Source organism: Empidonax traillii, unplaced genomic scaffold (assembly GCF_003031625.1).
Source record: "Empidonax traillii isolate 1590-97213 ecotype Southwest subspecies unplaced genomic scaffold, ASM303162v1 scaffold1579:size129161, whole genome shotgun sequence".
NCBI lineage: Eukaryota > Metazoa > Chordata > Aves > Passeriformes > Tyrannidae > Empidonax > Empidonax traillii.
Genome location: NW_020956772.1, coordinates 83,065 through 109,142, shown reverse-complemented (window position 1 = coordinate 109,142; position 26,078 = coordinate 83,065). Strand labels below are relative to the sequence as shown.

At 49.7% G+C, this 26,078-nt stretch overlaps 1 protein-coding gene across 2 annotated transcripts in view; it reads right to left on the bottom strand.

Annotated features, from left to right (window-relative positions):
• Window positions 1–26,078, bottom strand: part of XPO7 (exportin 7) — a 33,747-nt gene that overhangs the window by 5,612 nt on the left and 2,057 nt on the right. Inside the window, exons 2-21 of one of the 2 annotated variants that reach the window (XM_027907935.1) lie at window positions 20,081–20,227; window positions 18,593–18,686; window positions 17,814–17,980; window positions 16,677–16,769; window positions 14,463–14,567; window positions 12,902–13,067; window positions 12,286–12,359; window positions 11,567–11,686; window positions 10,982–11,128; window positions 10,003–10,175; window positions 8,499–8,692; window positions 6,852–6,957; window positions 5,756–5,891; window positions 5,080–5,153; window positions 3,929–4,009; window positions 3,434–3,497; window positions 2,185–2,293; window positions 1,676–1,782; window positions 1,325–1,413; window positions 354–461 (exon numbers count right to left, since the gene is read on the bottom strand). In XM_027907935.1, the coding sequence (XP_027763736.1) occupies window positions 354–461; window positions 1,325–1,413; window positions 1,676–1,782; window positions 2,185–2,293; window positions 3,434–3,497; window positions 3,929–4,009; window positions 5,080–5,153; window positions 5,756–5,891; window positions 6,852–6,957; window positions 8,499–8,692; window positions 10,003–10,175; window positions 10,982–11,128; window positions 11,567–11,686; window positions 12,286–12,359; window positions 12,902–13,067; window positions 14,463–14,567; window positions 16,677–16,769; window positions 17,814–17,980; window positions 18,593–18,686; window positions 20,081–20,227 (2,354 nt within the window). The remainder of the gene's footprint in view (window positions 1–353; window positions 462–1,324; window positions 1,414–1,675; window positions 1,783–2,184; window positions 2,294–3,433; window positions 3,498–3,928; window positions 4,010–5,079; window positions 5,154–5,755; window positions 5,892–6,851; window positions 6,958–8,498; window positions 8,693–10,002; window positions 10,176–10,981; window positions 11,129–11,566; window positions 11,687–12,285; window positions 12,360–12,901; window positions 13,068–14,462; window positions 14,568–16,676; window positions 16,770–17,813; window positions 17,981–18,592; window positions 18,687–20,080; window positions 20,228–26,078) is intronic. The other variant, XM_027907936.1, reaches the window with a different exon arrangement.

Here is a 26,078-nt window from a genome sequence, read left to right as displayed (position 1 = left end):
GCCAGAGAGAACGAGGCCCATCTGAAAGCCGGGTTTTAAAAAGGACCACGTTTCCTGCCCCCACCTCCGAGTGCTGCCCTTGGAAATGGAAATATCCAGCAGTTATTGATCGTGTCTCAGCCTGATGGAGCCCTGGTATCTGATCTGTGGGATTTTATGCCCTGCTGGAACGATCCCAGTTTCCCCCCCCGCTGGTCCTCCCTGGCAGCTTTTGGAGCATAAATAGATCGAAAGGGAGAAAAACAAGAGAGGGCAGCAACACCCACAGGGAGCAACAGACACACACAAAGGGAACGGGACGAGCCTCAAAATCCCTTCCAACCCCAACCATCCCATGAAATCCCAGCTCCTACCTGTTATGGACCAGCTCAGCCATGAGTTTGAGGACGGGGGTGGTACAGGCTGGGTCGTGGTACCAGAGCTCGATGGCTCTCTGCAGGATTGGCATGTAGGAGGGGTAACTGCCAGGGGAAAGCTAAGGATCTCTGGGGGCTTTACAGAGGGCAAAATTTCCACCAAAAGGCACGTTTTGTGTGCTGCACCCAAGCCCTGCAGAGCAGCTTAGTTAATAGGGTTAAGCAGAGATGCTGCTTGCTGGGGTCTGATTTGTTGTTATTATTATCATCATCATCATCATCATATATTATTATTTAAAATATAATTTATATAGTCATGTGTTATTTCTATTATTGATATAATTGCATATTTGTTTATATTTATATCTTAAATCACGTAACTTAATATAAGTTACCACATGAAAACGATGATCACGGTAATAAAAATCAGCCCACCGAAGGAACTGACTGCACACACAATTTTTTCCGAGACAAACCAGAACCAAAAAAGGTTCTGGGAGGAAAGGGGAAGCCACACACACAAAAAGATGTGTCAGTGCAGACTCCTGACCTTCACCAGGCACAGCAAATCTGGAGCCCGACACCGTGTCCTTTGGGCAGCGAAAGGACACGGATTCCTCACCCAAAGGACACGGATCCCACTGCTGCAGGCTCCAGGGACAAGAGGAAATGCTTTTGGTGCTGCTGGGATGCAGCCCACGAGAGCCTTTGTGCTTTATAGGTCACAGCCCTTCAGGCCCCGCTGGGAAATCCCCCCCCAGTTCAGCTCAGAGCAGCTTTTTAGGTTCACTTGGTTGCAGAGAGGCCAAATCAAATCTATCTCAGGGCTCAGAGAAAGGACACCAAGTGCTTTTAAAAGGGAAGAGAAACCCCAGACAGGATTTCACGGGGAGAAGAGGACATTGGGACGCAGCCAGGCATCCTCAGAGGGACAGGGGGGCTGCACTTTCAGGGGAACAGAAGGATACATCCACTCAAACAGCATCATGAAGCTGGTCTTGGCATTGAAGGCAAAGGCAATTCCCCTCAAATCTCTCACCAAACCCACCAAGGTTCTCTGTGTCGAGAAAGGAAAGATGTTAAAATGAAATACATCCCTGCTCCAGCTCCAAACCACACCTGATCCTGAGGGATACAGGCCATCCCCCCTTCCCCTTCCCCCTGGAAGGGAAGCTCCCACCATTCCAGCTTGTATTTCAGAGGGGAGAACAGCTCCCACCCTGCACAAATGACTGCTCCCTCCTGCCCCTCTGAAAACATCCAGGCCCCTAAGGAAAAGAGCAGGGAGAACAGGGAGAACAGGGAATGTCCCGACTTACTTTTGCCTCTTGCTCATTGAAAGTGTTTGTGCTGAACATCTGGGCCACAGTCTCAAAGGCAGCAGTGAGGGGAAGCATGAACTGCTCGTACTGATCCTCATCTTCCCCTGAGAGGGATAAAAAAGCCCCAGGAAATCAGGAGAAAAGAAATGGCACGTCCATCCATCCCCATCCATCCTGCAGCTCTGCCCGCGCCAGACTCTCCCACAGAGCCAAGGGAAGACCAGAGGTCTCCAGCCAGGTGATCTGCCACCGCCAAAATCTGACTTAGAACAAACTGTGCCACGTCAGGAAAACGTGTGGAAAAATCCAGCCCCAGCTTTGGTGGCCTGTACCCAGTGGCGGGGCATCAAACCCGCTCCAGAGCTTCTTTCCCTTCCTTTTTCCTTCGTGGGGGTTTTCCAACTCCAGCCTCCTTTCCTGGAGGGGCTTACAGCTCCCTAAAGAAGCAGGGCCCAGCTTCTGAAGCCCAGGGTTTTGCTCTGATTCCCAGGAAAAGCCCCCAGTACCTAAATCCACCATGAGCAGACGCCCCAGTGCAGTGTAGAACGTCGTCCGACACCTCATGTCCGTCAGGTTGGACTGATTGTTAATGCCCAGGAAGGAAAAGTGCTCACTCTGGAGAGGGAAAACAAAGGTGGGTTAAAGGGGAAAAGGCCTCCAGTGGCACCAGGGGAGGTTTGGGTTGGGTATCAGGAAAAAAATTCCGCGTGGAAAGGCCTGTAAATGATTGGAACAGGCTGTGGTGGAGTCGCCATCCCTGGAAGGGCTCAAAAAACACGTGGATGTGGCACTTGGGGACGTGGCTTAGTGGTGACAGTGGTGGTGGTGCTGGTTGATCATCAAACTCGGTCTTAAAGGGCTTTTCCAACCTTAACAATTCATGGAACCACCACCTTGAACAGGGGCTGAGGATCCCAGCTCCCAGCTGATCCCAGGCCGTGCACTGGATGGGAAGCAGCGGGATCCAGGGTTACCTGGAGCCATCCCGGAGCACAGGCCACCAGAGGGCAACAGGCACTGCTTGGAACAGCAAATCCCAGCGCTGCCATCCCTCACCCTGCGATTCTCTAGCCCCAGGTGAACCAGGAAGTCTGGCTTTGCCTCTGGAGCAGAGGTGGAATCCCCCCCTTTTACTGATTGGGACCCTTCAGGCTGCTTTAAACCAGCTCTCTGAGAGCAGATTCCCCAGTTCCTCTGCCCACATTCTCCATGGAAACGCCAATTCCAGACTGAATTCAGCTTCTGGGCTGAAGGCAGCACGTGGGAATGCTTGAAAAACACCCCCTAACACAAGGGAATGCAACCCCTCATTCCACCAGGCACTGAAAAGCCTCTGGAAGTGGTGCTGGGTATCCAGTTGCTCCAGCATTGGAGCACCACAGAAACATGGGATAGAATCATGGAATGACTTGTGTTGGTGGGACAGTAAGGATCATCCTGTTCCACCCCCTGCCATGGGCAGGGACACCTCCCACTATCCCAGGCTGCTCCAAGCTGGCCTTGGACACTTCCAGGGATGGGTCTGGCCTTAGTGGAGGGCAGAGACCTCCCCCATCAAGTGCCCCAAAATCACAACCCCTCGGAACCCAACAGAGGTGGAACACAAATCACACTTCCCAGAGGCTCATGCGGTACCAGGGAGGCATCTGGGAGCCAGGAAAACCCCCAGGGTGTGTCCAGGTGCTGAACTGTTCCCCCTGGGGACTGTCTGGGCTGCACAGAGGCAGGTGGGAGAGGGAAGAGGGGAGGACTCACCGTGTGATTGTTCAGCATGAACTGCACAGCGCTCAGCTTCACCAGCTTCCTCACACTGCTGTACGTGCAGGGGGGTTAAGGAAGCAGCAGGGAATCCTTGCAAAAGCACTTCCAGGGCAAAGCTGGAAGGGGGGTTGTGGCTGTGTTATTCAGGGCATTGTGGATTCTCCTCCACTTGTCTCAAGAGCGACCGAGGTCTCAGTGGAGAGACCTGCAGCGACAAGATTTATTTGCTCTGTCAGGAAATATCTGTCTGGAGCTTCTGGAAGAGCAGAAGGCAGACTGTAAACTGGCTGTGGGTGGTCAGCTCCGAAGCAATCACGATCCAAAGTTTAAAAAAAAAAAAAAAAAAAATCTACATTCCGGGTGTGGAGCAAACACTCCCTGCTTTTCTCACTGCCCAGAAGGTGAAGGGGTTCGGGGATCTGTGACTCGCTCCTGGGCCGCTCTTCCCTCGTATCCCTGTGCCCCCAGCAGCTCTTCCCAAAAGGATATCCAATGGAGAGGTCGTTGAGCAGCTGCAGCGTCTTGGAGGTGATGGGCTCACACCGACCCCAGTACTTCAGGTTGGTGATGCTGCAAGAGGGAAGAGGACAGGGATGGATCAGAGGGGGTTTGCTCGGGTTCCCCTTGGCTGGGCAGCGGATTCTTCCAGTTCAAGTCACCCCAAAAATGCTCAGCTCCACCCTCCACCGAGACCACAGACAGCACAAGCCACAAAATATCGGTATAAAATCACTGTACTTACATTTGGTTGACTAGAAAATTATCCTTCAGATAATCTTCACTACTTGGGTCCCAAGCTACACTGGCCCATAGCCAGGCCCTTGGAATTCTGGGGCACTCCAGGGCTGGTTTCTGCAGCAAGGGTAAGAGAATTCTGCGGCAGTGACTACATGCAGACGTATGCAATTCTGCACCTGCACCATCCACTGTCAGCTGCAGAATTCTAGTAGCCCTTGCTCCTTCCAGGAGAGCCATTCCATCCCTCGGGAATGCTGCCCAGCCAGGGTTTGTGGGATGAGCAAGGCCCCGTGCAGGTTAAAAGGGGGGCGATGCCGAACAAGTGCGGGGGAGAGCTTTTGGCTGCTCAGCCCCAGGCACAGGGCACTGGGTGGCAGCTCCTCAATTGGTTCCAAATGCTCCAGAGGTGGCCCAAGGCTGGACAAAAAGCCAGGCTGGGGTCTGGAGGAGAGGCCAAATCGGGCGTTGACCGGAGTGGAGGAGTTTTTTTTAAGGGAAGGATTTGGGACCGAACGGCAAAGAGAAGAGAAGCTTCGGAGGAGCCGTCGGTGCCTCCCCACACAGAGCTCTCGTGGCTGGCGGCTGCCAATCGTGGAGTGGCTACAGGGAACGTGTTCTGGGAGCTGTCCCCTCCCTGACTCTGCCTTTACTGGGAAGAGAATCCGTTCTCCTGGCGCGCGGCTGATTTTCGTGTCTCGGCGGTGGATAAACCAATCCTGGGCGCCGTGCGTGACCTCAGCCCTGAGAAAAGCCTGTAATTCCCTCGAGGAGCCAGATGTTCCTAGGTTTGTTTTTTTTTTTTTTTGTTTATTTTTCAGGCTGACCAACACTCCCTCACGCTGCAGTTTCGGAGCTTGCAGCAGAGCCTGGGCTCTGGGGTGCCTGCGGGCAGCAGCACTTACATTTTCCCGATGAACACGCTCAGGACCATGGTCTCGTCGTTCAGCCCCAGCACCTCGGAGAGCCGCCGGTACAGCTGCAGGAGGGGAGGGGAACAACTTCTGGTTAAAAATCTGCCAGGAGAACAAGGAATCCTCACAGATGAGGTGCATTTACCCAGAACTCTCATCAGCAGTCCCCAAGTCTCTGGGGTAGGGAAGGAAGGTTACGACCAGAAAGGAAGGGAACCCAGTTTGCAGTTAAGATGTTCCCATCCTTCATGCATTTTAATTTTACATTTCTAAAGAGGCACAAAGGCACCAGTACACCTACAGCTGCCTTGGCATGAAGAGAAAAGGGAGATTTATCTCTGCTTCAGAGCCAGGGAAGCAAGAGAGAGATGAAACTCAGGATTCTTGTGGGCGTTTGAGGTGGTCAGAGGTTTTCAGGGAAAAGTGAATTATGGTTTCCAGTTCTCAGCTCCTTGAGAAGGAGCCAAAGCCAGTGGCTCCTTCCTGACATGGTATTTCAAAACAGCTCAAAAATAACACTTGGAAACAAACCTAGAAATCACAGTAAATGGGACTTGTAAAGCTAAAGAGAGAAGAAAATCATTAAAACCCTTGGTTTTCCTTTCAAAAAAGCAGGGATCACCGGAGTCTGGATCCCCAAGGAGCCCCAGCCGAAGGCACTGATTACCTTGGAAGACTTCTGCACCTGATCTCCGATATAGATCTTCCGGAACTGCTCGAAGAAGCTCAGCATGGCCAGCTCCAGCTTCTCATTCCCAGCCTGTGCCAGGCGGGAATCCGTCAGGTTCATCAGCTGCAGCACCCTGGGAACAGGTGGGAAAACACACCTCACTGATGGGCACCGGGAGCGAGGAGGGATTTCTGGGAACGCGGTGCCGTTTCCAGGCTTTTCGCTTTCCGGGGGAATTGTTGGTTTGGGAATTCACAACACTGGGGACAAAGCACTGCCCAGGGCACGCTGCTCTGTGGTGTAAAGCTGTTGTGAGGCTTCTCCATCCCTGCACAAACACCCCCATGAGCTGGAGGAGGGGATTTGGGGGATAAAGAACACCTGGGGAGCAAACCCAAGGATATTCTTTTGGGCAAAAGCAGGAAAGAAACCCAAATATAAAAGATTTCTATGGACATTTATCATCTGTGATGGCTCTAAAGGTAACTGAAATATATGGGGGGGTCTCATAATTTCCCCTTTTAAACTCAAGAGCCACATGGAAAGCCAGAGATCAGACCTGTTGGATTACCAACAGCTCAGCTTCCACACCTTCACACTTTAGGTCCTTTTCCAAGTGCAGCATTAGGATCTGGACCAGAAAACATTCAGTGGGACTCAAGGTTTTATTCTCACACCCACCAAATAAAGCTTGCACTGGCCTGGGATTTGCAATCCCAAAAACCCTGCATGTGTTAGAAGTTTTAACTTTGGAGCTACAATATTTACAATCCATTTATGGGCAAAAGCCACTCTGGATTATTGACCACAAAAAAAAGACTTCTCCCTCCAACCCAGCAAGGAACCAATCATGCATTTAGTCTGTGATTTAACCAACAATCCCCTTTTCCATGCTCTTCCCCTCTCAGTTTGCTCCTCACAACCCAAACCCCACCCCCAAATTTGGCCGACACGTTCGCAGGCAGCGCCGCTGCCCCCTCCTTCCCGCTGCCGATTCCAGTGGGTCTGGAGGTGAAAGGAGGGGAAGAACATGGTGCCAGGGGCAGCAGGGCAGTTTTGGTGAGGGCTCCAGCAGCGAGGGGTGCATCCCTACCGACAGACCAACTCTCCATCCATGGCATCCTGCTCGTCCGTGCTGGCGAACGACACCCTCCCACCAATGACCGCCCCGATTATGTAGACGAGCCACGTCAGGCGCCCTGGAAGCAACAGAGGACATGAGAACCGGCAGAGAAGCACGAGATCCGTGAGATCTGCGCCTCATCCGGGCACACACGGTGAGTATCTTCCTGCTCTGGTGGCTGGCTCTCCCCAGATGACTCGGTTATCCATGACTTTACTGGCCCCGGGGTGAGGAACCCCCTCTGACAGCCCTGGCCTTGATCCAGGTCTCTGATCAAAGGTGCAGTGCCAAGGACAAAGGCTCTGGTTGTGTTTATACAACACAACTTTCCATCTTAATGCTTTCATCGCTATTTTGTGGCTGCCCCATCCCTGCAAGTGTCCAAGGCCAGGTTGGAGTAACCTGGGATAGAGGAAGGTGTCTCTGCCCATGGCAGGGGGTAGGACTGGATGGGCTTTAAGGTCCTTTCCAACCCCAAACCATTCCAGGATTTAACAGAAGAGAGAAAAAAGGAATGCCAGGCCTCCCTGGAAGATTGTCCTTATTCAGAGCTTTTCCACTGCAGAAAGTCACTTCCTTGTAAAACGAGGTTCTGGGCACTTTAATGTGCCAGCAAGCATTTATTCTTCCAAGGGATGTGGAGAAGTCAACTTCAGATGGGAGTTTTCCCCACAAAAAAAAACCCCAAAAGAAAATAAAGAAAAGCTGTGTTAAATCAGACAGTGCCATTTCAGAAGGAAAATGAACAATTCCCATACCTGTTCTGTCACACCCAACTCCTCCAGGGAAGGGGAAGCAGATCCAGTGTCAGAGAGGGGAATAATCCCTGAGCCCCCAAAGGAGCTGCTGTGTCAAACAACTCCTGACCCCCCCACGCTGAGCCCACCCAGGGCTGTGCACACAAACCACTTCAGGCATTGGCACCAAATGAAAATCCCACTCCCAACAACCAGCTGCAGGTTTCTGCCCCACAGCCAAGGAGGAGGGTCAAAGGAGCATCCACATCCCACCTCAGGTAAAACAGGGATGGCAGTGCTGGTTGGGGAACACCCTCGTGACTTGTCTCTGAAAGAACAGGCCAGGAAATACATTATATTTCCCCCTAAAAATAGGAATGGAGTCAGTTATAGGACAGCACCCTCTCCAGCCAGTGAAGAGGGTCAAACAAGCAGCCACATCCCACCTCAGGTAAAATAGGGATGGCAGTGCTGGATGGGGAACACCCTCATGACTTTGTCTCTGAAAGAACAGGCAGGGAAATGTGTTATATTTCCCCCAAAAAAGTAGCAATTGAGTCAGCTGTAGGACAGCAACAACTCCAGCCAGTGAGGAGGGTCAAAGGAGAGCACCCACATCCCACCTCAGGTAAAGAGGGATGAGCTAGGCAGTGCTGGATGGGGAACACCCTCATGACTCTGTCTCTGAAAGAACAGGCCAGGAAATACACGATATTTCCCCTTAAAAATAAGCATGGGGTCAGTTCCAGGACAGCAGAAGGAACACTGTGTGTCCAAACCATCCTGCACCCCACGGGAGCGCGGGGCAGACATGCCTCCCCCCACCAGGAACGACACCCTCTGGAAGAAAAGGGGCCTCTGGGTGTTGAACTGGGCTCACCTTCCTGCACAGCCACGTCCATGGGGCTGGCAGTGGCACTCTGCAGCAGCTCCTGGTAGGACTGGGCCGACTGGTCGAAGAGCTGCACGAGCAGGGCGCACGTCTTCTCGTACTCGCAGCGCCCGATGGTGGAGAGCTGGTCCAGCTGCTGCTGCACCAGCCCAGTGTCGTCCAGGGGATCCTCCAGACCATCCCTGAGAGGAGAGAAAGCGGGTTAGAAAGTGTGGAAACTGTCCACTCAACCACAGGAGGTCGGTTGTGCTGGGTGCAGGGTGTTTCCCGGGCACACAGAAACCCCAGGGATGGTGTCCGTGCTTCCTTCGTGGTGGGGAATGACTCAGAGAAACATCTGACCATCCCTGTGGCCACAAACCAGCAGAGGGTGAGGTGGGAAGACCAGCAGCACCTGGGGTGAGTAACCTCTTCTTTCACCCTTGATGTTTATCCCGGTCTTTTAACATTCATCCGGATGTTTTAATATTCACCTGGGTTTTTTTTAACACTCATCCAGGTTTTTTTTACATTTGTGGGGCAGCCACAACCTCTAAAGATACAAACAAAAAAAGGGATCAGCCCATCAGTTTTCCCTAAGAGAGGCATTATTTCCCTATATTGGACCCTTTGTTTTCATCCAACACACACACACACACACGGTAGAATTCATCCCACAGGATCTCAGGCACTACAATGGAATCCTGTGGGCTGCCCCTGCACTCCAAACTAAAAAGAAAAGGTGCTTTTAGGTGTAATTTGTGCCATCCTATGGCAGAGATGCACAATGAAGTGACTCCCACCTTGCAATCCTGCTCTGCTGGGAATTTAGGGGGGGTAGGGAACACTGCAGATCCTGGGTGAGATAAATCCTACCCAGAGCCCGTCGGACACGGCTCAGATCAAATCAGCCACCTGAGATTAAGCAAGGTCTCAACAAACCCCCACCAGCTTAAAAAAAGACCCTAAATCTCTTCTAAAAACCAGGCAGAGTGTGTGATTTAGGTAAAGCCTCCCTCAGAAATCCTTCGGTGACTCACAAAACTTCCGTGTTTGTGGCTGTTTGTAAAGGAAAACTGGAGAGACAAACACACCAGAGCACGGTGTGACAGCCATGGAATCAGGGAATGGTTTGGATGGGAAGGGACCTTAAAATCATCCAGTTCCACCCCCTGCCACGGGCAGGGACACCTTCCACTACTCCAGGTTGCTCCAAGCTGGCCTTGGACACTCCCAGGGATGGGGCAGCCACAGCTTCTCTGGGCAACCTGTGCCCAGAGGGCCTGCCCACCCTCACAGCCAACAATTACTTCCTAATATTCAACCTAAATCGATCCTCTCTGCCTGTGGGAAGCCAATCCCCCTTGTCCTGGCACTCCAGGCCCTTGGAAATAATCTCTCTCCATCTTTGCTGTAGGGAAGGGCACAGTTCGGTCACCCCGGAGCTGAACGACCCCAAATTCCCTCAAGCCTTTCCTCACAGGGCAGCAGCTCCACACCCCTCTGCCCTCACCTGAGGATGATGTGCACGGACTCCAGGCGGGATGTGATGTAGGCTTTGGTGACCTCAGGGGTGTAGGTCTCCAGCATGTGGGGCTCGGTGGCCTTCACGTAGGGCACGGACGCTGCCAGGCGCTGCCACAGGCTCAGCAGGTAGTGAACACTGTTGGGAGCAAACTCCCAGTGCTTCCAGAGGGAAAGGGAAGGAAATAAAAAAACCAAACCCAGGGAGTTATGATCTGGATTGTTTTACCCAGGTTATTCTCGTAGGTTTGGGTTGGAAGGGACCTCACAGCTCGGCTCCTTCCACTCCCCATGGACAATGAACCCGCCGCTGGACACAGCAGCATCTAAAAGCTTTAAGGGCCTGGCTGCCAAATTAACAAGGAATTTCGGTGCACACCTGGATTCAGGGGCATTATCAGCACTCAGGGAGATAATCCCGAGCTCCCAGGACGTGGAGCTGAGCCCCCAGTCCCCAACCACTGCCGAGCTCGTGGTGCTCAGCTCCCCACACCCCCTGTGCAGCTCATAGCTGCTTCCAGATATCCAAATTGAACAAACAAAGGTATTATCTGAGCTGTACAACGTTCTGAACCCTGCCCTGTGCAGGGGGGTGGTTACAAGCTCGATACACCAGTGGAAAACTCAGTGGGAATACGGTTTGATATTCCCATTACTGGCAATCCCTGCGACTGCGTTCGAATAGTGAAGTGAGACACGGTTCTAAAAATAAGCCTGATTTAACAGGTTGGGGTTTTTTTTCTCTCTGCTAGGATTTGGAAAGCCTCTGGAGGCATGGCAACTCTGCCTACCCCCCACAGGCTGCTCCAGCTCCATTCAGTGGGAATTCTCAGGATAACCAAGGCTACCCCACAGGATTCTCTGAGAGGGGTTTGGGGCAAAACCGACGTGAGTGAAGGGGCAGAGAACAGAGCAGAGGGGGGTGATTTTGTTTCAAGGGGGGACAGGAGAAGGAAAGGCATCTGTACCTGCAGGCTGGTCACGGTGAAGTTGGCAATGAGCCGGATGACCTCGGGGTAGTTCTCCACCTTCACCAGCTCCCCCAGCTGGTAATTGCTTTTCAACCGCGCCAGCAACCGGCAGAACTCGTGGTAGTTGTTGGGGTCTGACAAGCTCTGAGAGGAGGAAAGGGGGAGAGGAACTGAGGAACAGCTCAGCAGTCACCTGCAAGGGGGCTCAGATTGCCACAGAACCACACGGGCTGGAAGAGACCTCCACGATCACCAAGTCCAACCCTTGGATTCCACCCCCACTCAAGAAGGGTCACATCCACTCGTGTTTTGGACACTTGCAGGGATGGTGACTCCACCACTGCCCTGGGCAGCCTGTTCCTGTGCCAAAGTACTCTCCCAGTGAAGGAATTTTTCCTAATATCCAACCTGAACCTTCCTTGGCCTCGAAAAGGAAGAGAGCAGCAAGACATGGCACCCTTCTCCCCCTTGCCAAGTTGTTCTTCTACCTTTGATCAAGCAGGACATGGATATTGGAGGTATTTTTGGTGCAGAAACACGATGAAGGGGAAGCAGAGCCCCAGTTCCACCTGCAACACCCACCTGGGGGTTTTCCAGTATCCGTTTGACTCCATCAACGAGATGAGACAAGAACTTTGCCCGCTCGGCGTTGTTGAAGAGGGATCTGCGAACGGAGGCGATCTGCACCAAGCAGGACAAAACCTGCAGGGGCAGAGGGCACAAACAGGAAAACAGGGATTAGGACAACCAAAGGAGCAGCAGGTTTCCTCCTCAGGGCAGGCCTGATGCTCCTTGGTGTGTGACACAACAGCTCCAGGTTTGTGATTTTGGGTAGAAAGGAATTGCAGCGGAGGGAGTCACCCAAAGGAACAGCTCCATCCCAGCAGCACAGAATCAGGGAATCACTGAGGCTGGGAAGGCCCTCCAAGGTCATGGAGTCCAACCTGTGATTGATCTCCATCAGCCCACAGCATTGAGTGCCACGGCCAGTCCTTCCTTGGGCATCTCCCCGGATGGGATGCCACCACCTCCCTGGGCAGCCCCTTCCAAGGCCTGACCACCTTTTCCAGGGAGAAATTCCTCCTGATGTCCAACCTGACCCTCCCCTGGCATAGCCTGAGGCCATTTCCTTTTGTCCTGTCCCTTTTTCCCTGGGAGAAGAGCCTAAAAAACCATCAACAGCAGCGCTTGGGACACTTCAGCACAAGCTAGATCAAACTGTGGCACCCGAACCACCAGTGAATCCCCCCCATGGGAATCCTACAAACCCTTCCTGGAAGGAAAACAAACACTGGACTTACCAGAGGAGAAAACGACGGAGGGATGGAATGATAGAGATCAAAAAACAACTGAAGGGTCGAAGAATCCAAGAATGCTGCAACACAAAAGAGCATTTTTACCTCCATTTACTGCCTTCCACAGGTCTGGGGTTTATTTTATCACCAGAGCCAATGTATCTGTCACACAAAGTGCCCCAAACCCAAGAAAATTTCCCAAGGATTCTGTATTTTTTCATGCAAGTGCCTTTCCTAGAAATGAAGGAACCAACCCACTGGCACTTGGAACTGAGGGAAAACGACAGGGAAGTATTTTAAGAACACAATCTGTGCAAGTGCCTGGTGAGAACAGCGAGGATGTGGAGAACAGGTGCCAAATTATGTTACTGATATATTTAAAAATTTAAAAAAAAAAAAATCCACAACCAACCAATTTCCTGTTCTTTGAACCGGGAGGTGTAAGACTGGAAGGGTAGAGGGAGCCAAGATAACCCCACCCCAACGAGTTGTGTGATCCCCCCCCAATAAGGAAAAGCTGGATTTACCCTCCGGAATTCCACGCACACGTTTTTTTTTTGGAGCCCAGAGAAGGACTGAGCAGGTCCTTCTGGGATTCTGCGGATTCCTGCAGCCCAGTTACCTGATCTCCAACTGGTTGGGATCTGCACAGTGCAAAGATCATCCGAGGACTCGTCTGTGGAGGTGCCAATGAAATCAAAGTTCAGACAGTTGTGGGTGAGCTTGAGGAGCTGCATGAGCAGCCCGTGCTGGCTTTCATCGTTCAGGTTCAGGTTCTTCCCAGAAGCCTGGAAAACACACGGGATTCAGGCAGGAAAAGGAGAGGGGGGGAGGAAAAAAAAACCCAACCAAAGCCAGGTGGCACGTGAGTTTTTTGGGGCAGGATTGGAGCAGGAGGTGGCACGGCACAGGCACCAGGCGTGTTTTTACGGGAAGGGGTTGGCATGAGCACGTTCCAGGCTTTCCAGGAGATGGATAAACAGGCAGCACTTCCCTTCCCGCTGCTCTGAGCCGCACAGGGAGCAGCTGCCAGGTCTGATATCTGGCAGATAAGGAAGTTCCTACTCAGGTTAAACACAGGGACACGTTTGCTGCCTCACAGGAGGGAATCCTGCTGCTCCAGCCAGGCCTCCCAGGGAAATGAGGAGCTGCTCCAGGCAGGGAAAGCATGGATGCCCCTCAGGTGACATGGAATTCAGGGTCATGTCACTGCAGTGTAAACACAGCACCGTGGTCTGCCCTTGGTATTGTCACTCAACTCAACTCAACTTATTCCAGCTTTAAATCAACTTATTCCAGGTTAAATCCATCACAAGGAGCGTTTGGACAAAGCTCTGGGGCACGAGGTGGGATTTTGAGGGTAAAAAGCAGAAAGAAAACCTGCTTTTCTGGGGGTCAAGCCAACCCTGCTATTTATTTATCAATATTTCTCATGGGTCCAAATACCAAATCTTTCCTTTATTTTTATTTTAAGTGTGTTTATTTTTATTATGTATTTACATAACATATATTTTACATAACACGTCTTTTTATACCACATCAGGGAATATTAAATCAGGGAATTTGGCTCAAATCAGTGAACTTGGTTTCATTTTTATATAACACAGATTTATATATAATATAGATTTTAAATAATACGGATTTCTATGTCATCCCTATTTTAATATATATACAATATATGTGCATATATAATATTTAGATACACTATATATCATATATATAGATATACTATATATTTAATTTATAGATATACAATATATATATCTAGACATACAATATATACTTTATATCTAGATACATAATATATATTTTATATCTAGATACACAATATCTTTTATATCTAGATATACAATATATGTTGTATATAGATATACAATAAAGATTTCATATAGGTATACAATGTATGTTTTATATAGATACAGAATATCTAGATATTATATATATTACATACAACATAGAAATATATTTATTATATATTTTATTATATTTATTAATAATTTTACTTAGGTTATTTATTGATTTTTTTTTTTAGACATAAAATTTCCTTAATAAGCCCAAGTTTTTCTAGAAAAACAAGTTCAGAACCCAGGACAAGAAAGCTCCTTCCAGGAGGGAATTCCAGCCCCAAACATGTTTCCCCTCCACTCAGCCCCCAGTACAAAGATGCCAAGCCCCCTCCTCACCTGTTTCAGTAAACTGCAGGACAGGTTGAAAATATCAAATAAAGAGGAATCCCGGAAGGAAGAGGCAATTTTCCTGTGCTTGGTCAGTGGGTGGGTTGTATCCGCCTGGGCAGAGGGAAAAGCAGCTCAGAACTCATGGAATGGGAGCAACAGATCCCTGGGGAGCACTGATGGATAGCAAGGTTTCCCTCCCCAGGGCCACCTAAAGCAGGGGAATGTGCCAGCATGGGACAATTCCATGGATAAACTCCTATTCCTGGCTGGGCAGCGGCTTTTCCACCTCCAATCCTTTCCCTGCCGGGCTGGGTTTACTCCTAATTCCGCTCCAGTCTCTCCCAAATCGGGAGCAGCGGCACTTGGGGACTCTGGGAGCTTGAACTGGGAATTCCAGAGGCTCCAATTCCACCTGGAGGTGCTGGGAACACAGGGGGACAAAGGCCTAGCAACGAAAACTCCCCCTCCTGAACCTGCACAGAGGAGAACTCCGAGCAGATTAACCAGCAACAGCCAGCTCGGGCTTTGTGCTGTGCAGAGCAAAACTGGACCTAAACTCATCCAGTGTTTTCAGACTGAATTATTCCTCAGCTCAGAATATTCACATTTTGGGGTCTTTAGGAAAATCTCACTTGTTTTCTGGCCTGGTGAAAATGAGCATTTTCTTTCCCTTCACCACGAGGTCACGGGGCTTAAATCAGGGAATCTGGTCTAAATCACTGAACTGGGCTTAAATCAGTGAATTTAGTTTAAATCAGGGAATTTGGCATAAGCAGAGAACTTGGTTTAAATCAGGGAATATGGCTTAAATCCCTGAACTCGGCTTAAATCAGTGAGCTGGGCTAAACTCAGGGAACTCCAGTCCCTCAGCACCTCCAGGCAAGTCTGTGCAGCTTGAAAAGTGACATTTGAGAAGTTCTTTGTACATTATAAGTTATACTATTATATTGTATAATAACATATTATAATATTATCTATAATGCTATATTTTATATATATATTTATATAATACACTACTATACAGTATTATATATATTTAAAAACCAAACTTCTTTTCATCCTTGCTGATGGACACATTCTAATTTATAGGGATTTATATAAATTTATATTTAAATAGCCAGACTTGTTTCCATCCTTGCTGTAAGGAAGTGAAGGACCAGCCCTCTGTGGAGATGAAATTTGGGTTTTACAAAAGTCTGGGCCAGGAAATAGCAAGAGTCACAAGACTGGATCAAGATTTATGAGGAGATCTGTGGGTTACGATTTCCTCCTTGAAGGAATTAAAGTGATTTGGGGCTCTGAAATGGATGCAGAAAACATTTAAATTTGATTTAAAGCATTTGAATTTAAGGTTGGGGAAGTTAAGAGGGACTGAACTCCAGCAAGTCCAGCAGAGGGAACCGGAGAAGGACAAAACCTTCTCCTCTGTTTCCAGTCCTGAGAACAATTTAATCACCCTCTAAATCCCACTCAGGGATTCCTCCAACGCCTGGATTAATATCCTAGGAAAATTAAAGGTCAGTTACTGAGCAAGGTATTAAATCAAAACACTTGGTTACACCTGGTTTTCTCAGGAAAATCAGAGATTTCACGGACATTGTGACCCTCCTGCTGCCTCGGGACCTTCAGGGGAGCTGGTTTTGCTGTTGGAAAAAGGATGTAATCTGGGACAGCAGCAGGTGAAGCCGCTCATTCCCACTTCCAACATCCAATTCCAAGAGGCAGCACGACCTCAGAGGGCCTCCTAAAACCAAGGAGCCAACCTGGGAAGCACCTGGGTAAGGGACTGAGCCCCAGGAAACCAGCAGGAGCTGAGGATTCCCTGCTGGGAACTCCGGGAGATGCAGTCCTGGATGAAATCAGGGATGGTTTAAAAACCCGGCCCCATTTGCTGACTCCTGCGTTTCATCTCCCCGCTCAGCAAGGAGGGACTGACAACACAAGGGCTTAGTCCTCACTGGGTAGGTCTGGCTTTATCCCTCAGCCTTGCTCCATTCCCACTCCATCCCAGAACAACACCCCCCCACCGGAATGCAGGAGCGGATGGGAGATGCCAGTGAGACAAGAGGATTCCTCGGGACAGGAGCTCCGAGAGTCCCCCCACTGAGGGGGCAGCGACACACACAGCAGGGAACCCCCCAAAAACAAACCCCCACACGGCAACAAAAACCCCAAAGGAGGCGGGACACGACAATATGAATGAGAAAATTGGACACTTACTTCACTGAGGAAGGCTGTAGCACTTACTTGATTAATCTCATTCGTTAGTTGGGACAGGATTGTCACTCCTATGATGCAGTGCTCTACACTGTCCTGGGGGGGGAAAGCACAGGCACAGGCTCAGCTCGGGGCTTTGTTAAGCTCGGCTCTCTGCTGGGAAAAGTTCTTGTCTAAAAAACATTTTATCTTCAGTTTTATCGGTGGAACAAAATACCCTCACATTTCGAATTTACTGTTGAATTTAATTTCTAATTTAATGTAAAATTTAATCTAAAATTTAATTTTGAATTTCGAGTTTAATGTAAAATTTAATGTAAAATTTAATGTAAAATTTAATGTAAAATTTAATTTGAATTTAATTTCAAATATCAAATTTAATTTCAAATTTAATGCCAAATTAAATTTCTAATTTAATCTCAAATTTAATTTTGAATTTCATTTCAAATTTAATTTCGAAATCAATCTCAAATCTGATTTCTAATTTGATTCCAAATTCGATCCAGAATCTAATTCCTAATTTAATTTCTAATTCAATGCCAAATTTAATTTATATTTTAATTTCAAATTTAATTTCAAATCCGATTTCAAATTTAATTATAAGTACTGCAAAGGGTTCTAAAGAGCTGAGGAACATGAGGTATTAAAACCAGGCTCCTTAACTGAATATTTTAATCAGCATTTTTGTGTTAGGCCATAACTGAAAAGAATTTTAAGAACCAGAAATTAATCACTTCTCCTCCAAATTTGAAATTATAATTAGAAATCCCCAAATTTAAAAATATAAGAACTAGAAATAAATCCCTGCTCCCACAATTTCAAATTCTAAGACCTAAAAATCCCCAAATTTCAAACTGTAAGAACTAAAAACCCCCCAAATTTTAAAATATAATAACTACAAATAAAACTCCTGCTCCCCCAAATTTTAAATCGTAAGGACTAGAAATGAATCCCTGCTCCCCCCAAAACCCTGAATTCTAAGGAGTGATGTGTCCTTCGCAGCTGCTTGTCCTTGGGAAGCCCCAAATTCCACCGGCAAACCCCCCCCGGCCGGAGGGCCCGGAAATTCAACGCAAACCGAGCGAGAACTCCCCGGGCTTTCCGCCGATATCCCGGGAAGTTGTGACGCCAAGATCCGACCTGGAGGAACCTGGTGACGTCGGTGATGACGTTCCTGAAGACGTACTCGTCCTTCTGGCAGTCGAACCAGCCCAGCTTGGTGATCCTGGCATAGAGCTGGATCAGCGCCTGCGTGACGAACGTCGCCAGCTTCGGCCTCGTGGCCAGGTAGTTGAGCACATAATTCCCTGGAAAACACGGGCAGCACAGGGAATGTCGGCACGGGGAGCTGAGCTGGGAGGGGGTTTTAAGGAAATGGAGGGTTAGAGGTAAAGGTTGAGCCTTTAATTTAACTTTGGAGGGGCTGGAAATGGGGGGATTCTCACCCCTCAGGCCCGAGTTGTTGGTACCATCCGTTCTTGGTACCATCAGCTGTTTGTGCCAAAAATCGTGGAATTGATTAAAAATCTAAAAATTAAGGTTGGAAAAGCCCTCTGGGACCATCCAGACCAACCATCAACCACAAACCGCTTTCCTCCAAGTGCCACAGCCAGACGTTTTTTTGGATGATTCCCCGGGAAGGGGATCCCAGCACCCCTTCCCACCCTTGACCACCCTTTACAGGAGGTGGAATCCTCTCTCCTTGGAGGAAAGGATCCATCCATCACTCCCAAAGAAAGAGCGGGGAAAAAATTCGACCCATCAAACGCTACTGCAGAGACTCATAAAGGACTTTCAGTTCTGAACACTCAGAAGAGGCAGTTTTACCATTCCAAAGGAAATCTGTCCAATTCCAGCGGTTTATCCAATACCAGACCCAGGTATTCCCAGGAATTCGGCGGGAAGGATTCCATACTTACGGATATCTATTCGCTGCTCCAGCGGCAGGGGGTTGTTTGTGCGTGACACCAGTTTGGTAAGGCAGGTGGCTGCCAGTAACTGGGAGTAGGAGGACTGGGGAGAGGGAGAAAACAAACCCAAAACACAAAAAAAGAGAATTTAATTGCACGGTTCAGATCGAGCAGCACCGGGTTTTAATGGATTTTTTTTTTTTAAGGGATTTTAAGGCTGATTCCTCTGTGAATATTTCTGTTAAAAGCATTCTTTTAATTGGTCTAAATATTCTACATAGAATTGTTGTTATTATTATCATTATTTATATGTATTTATTCTATGTTTTTATAGACACTAAATTAAAACAAACTAGACTTGAAGCAGGAAAAGCTTAAAGAGCAAAACACAATGGAAGCAGAACTGCAAAAATAGTCAAAATCCATGAAGTTCCCTAAAATTCCACACCTGGAATTATCCCAGGAGTGTGCTAAGATACATCAAGGAGCACGTAGAGCTTCCCCTGGGTTAGTAAATCCAGGTTAAAATGTATTTCTTATGGACCACCCAGCTCTGATCTAATTGATGGAATTCAGGCACCTAAACCCCCTGGCTGATCCCACTCCCTAAATTACAGCCAGGGAACGACAGGCATTTTGCCTGTAATATCTATAGGACTGTACAAAGCTTGGGATCAATGCAGGAAAGCAGCTCCTCGTTCCCACTGGAAAAGCTTCCAATCAAAAGCTTGTTTGGAATCCACTGGGCTTCCAATGTAACGAGAAGTGAAGTTTTGGGGAAGTTTGCCGAGCCTTTCACGTCCGTCTCCTTTCCCTCCTCCCGGAAAACTTGACTCTTCCCAACAGTTTAAGCGCTTCCTACTTCATGGACAAGGTTCCAATCCGACAGCAGGGGAGCTGGATGCACACCCTGCCGAAGGATCACGCGGCAAAGCCGTTTGGAACGTGATTTATGCTGATTCCAAGTGCAAAACCAAGCGGCCACTTCACAGGGAGAAAGCTCCGGGATTTACTGCCGGCACCGTTCCCACCCTTTCTACCACACTAATTCCACAGCACATGACCCATGATGGTTTGTTGTTTTTTTTTTCCCCTCTGTTTTAAACTGCTGGATTATTAAGACAGCACTATGGCAGGGGCAGATTTTCCAAGGTAACATTCCAGCTTTACCCCCTCGGAACCTCCCTGCGTGCGCCGTTCTCCCCCACGGAGAAGCCGCTGCTTCGTTCCCACGGGGCTGGGATTTCAACTTAAACCCAGCAGGTTTGGGTGGGAGCCTGTGAGAACCCAGCAGGGCCCACGAGGCTTTAAACCAACCCCACAGCAGCAGCAAAATCAGCTTTTTTTTTGGGGGGGGGGAGCATTGGCCGCTCCCAAACTGCCATCTGGGAGCGCGGGTGTGGAATACCAACACCCCGCTCCAGCCCTGGGGGGGATTTCCCTCCTGGGTGCCCCCATCCAGGGCGGATTTTGGGGCAGCAGGTGGGTTGTACATACACTGCCTCTCTCGAGGAGCAGCTGGCACTTGCTCAGGCAGTCGGGGCTGTTGGTGAACTCCACCAGGGCTTTCTCCGCCTGCAGCCGCGTTGCCGTGTCCGTGGTCTCATACAGCTGCTTGCACAGGTTCTCTAGCTGGGCCAGGCTCTGGAAAACAGGGACACACTCCATTTAGGAACAGGGAAGGGGGGGCAGGTGAGTTCTGCAGCACCTCAGGTTGTGTGTGTGTGTGTGTTTGCACACAAACATGTTTAACTCTGCTGATGGCAAAGGGACGAAGGCGCTCAGCTCCGAGTCCGTTCTTCCACTGAACTCCTGGAATTCCCTGCACAGGGATTTCCCAGCCACCTCTCACACCTGACAAAGTAGCACCTGGCCTCCCCATTTTCACCTTTTCCATGGAATCACAGACTGGACTGGGTTGGAAGGGAGCTTAAAGCCCATCCCATTCCATCACCTACCATGGGCAGGGACATCTCTCACTATCCCAGGTTGCCCCAACAACCTTGGACACTTCCAGGGATCCAGAGGCAGCCACAGCTTCTCTGGGCACCTTCCACTAGAGCTCAGCATCCCAGGGATCACCTGAAACCCTCTCTATTCCCAGATCCCCGTGGCAGGAAGGGCTGAAGGGCACGACGGTGCCTTCGAGTCCCCGAACCATTGGAAGGGAAATAAAACCAGTCGGCAGATTCTGTGTGCTCAGACAACTGGAAAAGATCTGCCCTGAGCCCTGATCCAGGCAGATGGTTTCCCCCAGTGAAATCTGAGGTGTCCTAGTTAAAAAAAAAAAAAAAAAAAAAAAAAAAAGTGCCTTTGCAGTTGGATAGAAACATTCCCTGGGGTTTGTGCCACTGGATTAAGAACCAGGTGCTTCCACCTGCACACGCCAGGGCTTTCCAGGGGTCAAGTGTGACAAGCACAGCGTGGTTTTGTGCTGTTAGAAAAAGAAGGATAACAATGACTGCCTCCTTTATTTTTGGAGGAGAGGTTGTTATGCAAATCCAAGTCCTCCTGGCTGGGATCAGCCGGTGGATCTGTGTTCCCATCAGGGCACAGCCGAGTGCCTTCCCGACACAGCGCAGCAACTCCAGGCCAAAACCACACCAAGGGGGGGGATTTTTACTGCCAGGATCATCACCAGACGAAAAGAAACACAGAGAGGTACCAGAAGGTCCCCCCCGAGCCTCCTTTTCTCCAGGCTGAGCCCTCCCAGCTCCCTCAGCCGCTCCTGGTGCTCCAGCCCCTTCCCCATCTCCTGGACACAAATCCCTGGGAAGCAGCTCCACCAGCCTGGCAGGACAACAAGGAACCACAGCCCACAACACACTAAAACTCTGTTTGAAGAGAAAAGGTCCTGAGTTTGTAACATTTTCCCATCCCTGTGCACCAATTCCCGGAGGAGCCCAGGGAAGGGCTTTCCCTGCAGTTTTGTTCCCACCTCCCAACGCCGATTCCCTGCGACTCCTGGGCCTCGGTGGCTGCTTTTGTGTGACAGTGGCTGTGACAAAACCCCCTTGTTTGTGCCAGTGCCTGATCCGTGCCAGCCTTCCCGCAGATCCCAGTTAACTCCCTCGGAGCCAGAGGGAACACAGCACAACGGAGCAGCTCCCAAAATCCCAGAGGACAGCCCGTGTGCCATGAGATCCGGCATGAGGGACACAGAGGAATGACAGGGTGGGCACTAAAGAGCAGAATTCCTGAAAAAAAAGCCAAAAGGCTGAATCCACCCAGGATTTAAACGTATTTTTAATGCCTCTGGCTGGGCAGTGCCAGCTGTCCCAGGGAATCCTTGATCCTCTTCCTCATGGGATCCCTGGATATGGAGCTCAGAGGGGGCTGTGGGATGAGGGGGGCATTTAAGGACACAAGGAGAGGCACCAAAGCCTGTGAGGGCAGCTCCGAGGGGAAGGTGAACCCCAAACCTGGCAGTTCTCATCCAGTATTTCCTGCTTGTAAATGTTAATCTTTTTTTTTTTATTTATTTTAATGGGCTCAAATACTCACAAAAAAACACCCCACCTCCCCGGATTCCTGAGAACTGCAATCCAACCAAATCCAACGGAAACCCTTCATAGGTAATTTTTGGGAATGTCTCACCAATAAACTGCTCCCTTTTGTTCCTTAACTCTCATTATTAAGCAGAGCCAGTTGAGTTGCCCAGATGCTGCCATTCCAGGTGCAAAATGTTGGATTTTCAGGCCATTTTAACACTGGCAGGGAACAACCAGGCTCATTCCAGGCTGGAAAGCCGGAGGTGAGCCAGAGTGAGGAGCAGCAAGTCCTTGGGCAGCGCCTTCTCCTTCAACCAAGATAAAAAAAAATACCATTTCCAGGACGATTATGCTGGGCTGGAGCTCTGGGGGGGTCAGATAAGGAGCAAAGCATGAGACAGCAGGGGCTGGAACAGGGACACTCTGGATCCTGCTGGCACCACAGGCCTGGGCTGGCACAGGATGGGAAGGGATGTGCCCAGAGAGCCGAAAGGAAAACCAGCACTGGGTGGAATTCCAACAAAGCCAGACTTGTGTTGTGGAATCATGGAATGGTCTGGGGTAGAAGGGAGATTAAAATCATCCAGTTCCATGGGCAGGGACACTTTCCAGTATCCCAACTGCTCTAATCTGGCTTTGGACACTTCCAGGGATCCAGGGGCAGCCACAGCTTCTCTGGGAATTCCTTCCCCACCCTCACAGGGAAGAACTTCTTCCCAAAATCCAATTTAAACCTTCCCTTGTTCAGCTCACAGCTCTGGGAACAGACCAGCATCTCTTACTCCTTCTCCTCCAACATTTTATGTCTAAGGAATATCAATTACGGAGCCAGGCTGGGAGAGCTGGGCGGGTTCACCTGGAGAAGAAAAGGATCCAGGGAGACCTGAGAGCCCCTTGCAGGGCCTAAAGGGGCTCCAGGAGAGCTGGAGAGGGTCTGGGGACAAGGGACGGAGGGACAGGACACAGGGAATGGCTTCCCACTGCCAGAGGGCAGGGAGAGATGGGATATTGGGAAGGAACTCCTTCCTGTGAGGCACCTCTGATTGCATGGAACAGCAAAGCTCCTCCAAGACTGCTCCGAGTCACCATCCAGAAACAATCCTAGCAAAACAATCCCAGCACTGCACATGAGGGTCAAACTGGTGTCAGCCCCCTGCTCAAACTGGTGTCAGCCCCCTGCTCAAACTGGTGTCAGCCCCCTGCTCAAACTGGTGTCAGCCCCAGCCATTATCAAGGGCCAGAGGAGAAACAACAGAGTGAGCATTTTCCAGCCCGGTGTCCTTGGACTATAACTCCTGTAATCTCAGTGTTCACAAACACTGCCCCTGGTGACACCGGGGCACAGGGTTTTCCAGCGGGAATTCCACCAAAACACCTGGGATGGCACAGCCACGAACACCCCCGTCCAGTGGGAATAAAGAGGGAGAAACGGGAGTCAGAGGGATGGGATGGGGAAGGAGCCAGGTGAAGGATGAGCCCCTCAGAAAGAGGGAAAGAAAAGATGAGGCCCCCAGAAGGAATGAGACATTTGGGGGAAATGCCCCTGCAGGACACCCAGAAATCCCTGGCATCGCCTCGATATCCCTAAACAGATGGAATGAAACCAAGAGGAATTATGGAAAAATCAGCCCTCTGAAGTTCCCTCACGACCTCCAAGGTTCCCTCTGGGACCCCCAAAGTCCCCTCCAAGTGCTGGCTGAGGGCACCAGGAATAAACCTCTCTCATGAACTGCTTTTGACCCCCCAAAGTTTGAATCCTGACCTGCTCTCCCACCGTATCCCTCCAGCTCCCAGCTGAAATCCAGCGTCTCCCGCTGGTAATTCCACAGCTCTGGGGCTGAGCACCCAAACAGCAAAGTTTGAAAAGGAACATCACTTAAATAATTAAATTTAAAACGGGGCTCATTTGCAAAAGGAACGCTGCCAGCCTCTATTTTTAGCCAAACCAGTGTTTCCACCTCCCCAGGTCCACAACATTCCCTTGGGCCATTCCAAGAGAAACCCAAGTCCTTAATAAGTTTTTCAGGGACACAGAGGGGGAGGAAGGGGAAAAAGCTTGAAGGAAAAGAAAGACTAATAAGGAATTTGAAGTGAGTTGCAGTCAGGCAGCACCAGGGACTCTTTCACCCAGGTACCAAGTGGGAATCCTGGTCTCCAGGGTTTCCTCTGGAGCAAGATGGAATTCCTAAAGCCAAAGTGGGGTTGAGGCAAAAAAAAAAAAAAAAAAAAAAAAAAGGATCCTTTGGAATAAGTCAGAAATGGAAAAATCAGGGATTGGGGGAAGGAAAAGACATCCAAGTTTGAGTCCAATCATTCCCCAAGGCCACCCCTGACCATCCCCAGGTGCCACATCCACCAGGGAATTTAAATCCCTCCAGGACGTCCTGTCACCCCTCAGTATCCCAAATTCCTCTCCACAAGGAAGTGGAAGAAGGCAAAGATGGGAGAAATCTGTTTCCAAAGGAAAAAAAAAACCGGGAATGAGATTCATTTTTGCCCACAGAGTGATGACACTTCCCTGCTTTCCTCCATCCCTGCTCCCAGAAGGCTTAACTTTCCAACAGGAGTTGGAAAAGCCCAAAATACCAATTCCAGGCAAGGTCAAAAGAGCTTTTTTTTTTTTTTTTAAGTGGAAAAAGTCGGTGTAGAACAATTTCCTCGAGGGGTTTTCTTTGCAGCCACACAGATCATCTGATTCCTCCTGCTCCTGTATTCCTGTCACTGCATCCTTTGTTCCCTGGGAAAGCACCACGGGCAGCTCCAGGCACGCAATTCCCACCAAAAACTGGGAGGTGTTGGGGGGGGAATCACTCACAGTTCTCGTAATTCCCAATTTCATGGAGATGAAAACGTGATATTCTCGTTCATTACGGCCTTAAAAGTTTGTCTTTTATCCTTTTCTGCTGCTCCACGAGGAGAAGTGAAGAACTTTAGCTGGGATAGGGCCCGGAAAAATGGGATTGGGCTTCACCACACCAGGTACAAATCCATAAAAATTGGGATTGGCCTCACCACTCCAGGTACAAATCCATTGAAAATGGGTATAGGTTTTACCACATCAAGTACAAATCCCTAAAAAAGGAATGTTGGGCTCCACCACACTTGGTACAAGTCCAGGAGCTCCAAATGCCTGTTCCCACTAAACCAAGACCCACTCCCAAGGCACATTCCATGGAAAGAGCCCTCTGAGGGTGGGTATCTCCCCACGGATAACCACTGGATAACCCCACAGCTGCTGGGATGGGACACAGGGGGGTCTGTGCAACTGAGCCCAAACTGTGCCCAAAATCCAGAGTTTTGGGCGCCCTCACCAATAATCTCATTTATTAATGAACCCACAAACCTCCAGCAGCCACAAAATTCCCTGTTTGGGAGGGAATGCCACACTCTGCTCCCTGGAGGAAAACTCAGAGCTGCAGCTTTTGCCTGGAGAGAAAAAATCCTGGAATCACTTGAGTGGTTTGGGGTGGAAGGGGCTTTAAATTCATCCCATTCCACCCCCTGCCATGGGCAGGGACACCTTCCAGCATCCCAATTGCTCCAACCTGGCTTTGGACACTTCCAGGGATCCAGGGGCAGCCACAGCTTCTCTGGGAATTCCATCCCAGCCCCTCAGGGGAGAATTCCTCCCCAGTATCCCTTCCCTTGTTCAGCCCACAGCTCTGGGAACAGACCAGCATCCCTTATTCCTTCTCCTCCAACATTTTATGTCTCTTTTCAACTCCATCTGCCCCGTTCAAGGAGCTCCTGGAGCTGCAGGTGCTTTAAATTCCTGGCCAGCCCCCCTTTTTCCTCCAGTGGAACATCTCCCAGAGCCCTGCTGTTAAACTTTAACCACGCTGGACGCGCAGCTCGAGCTTCCCCTCGCTCAACCCAACGTTCCCACAAGGAAAACTCAGGATTTCACGCAGTTTGGGAGCAGTTTAGTGCCTAAACCACAGGTCCCAGGAAGGCAGAGCTTCACCAAATCCAGGGGTTGGGTTTGTTTTTTTCTTTCTTTCCCA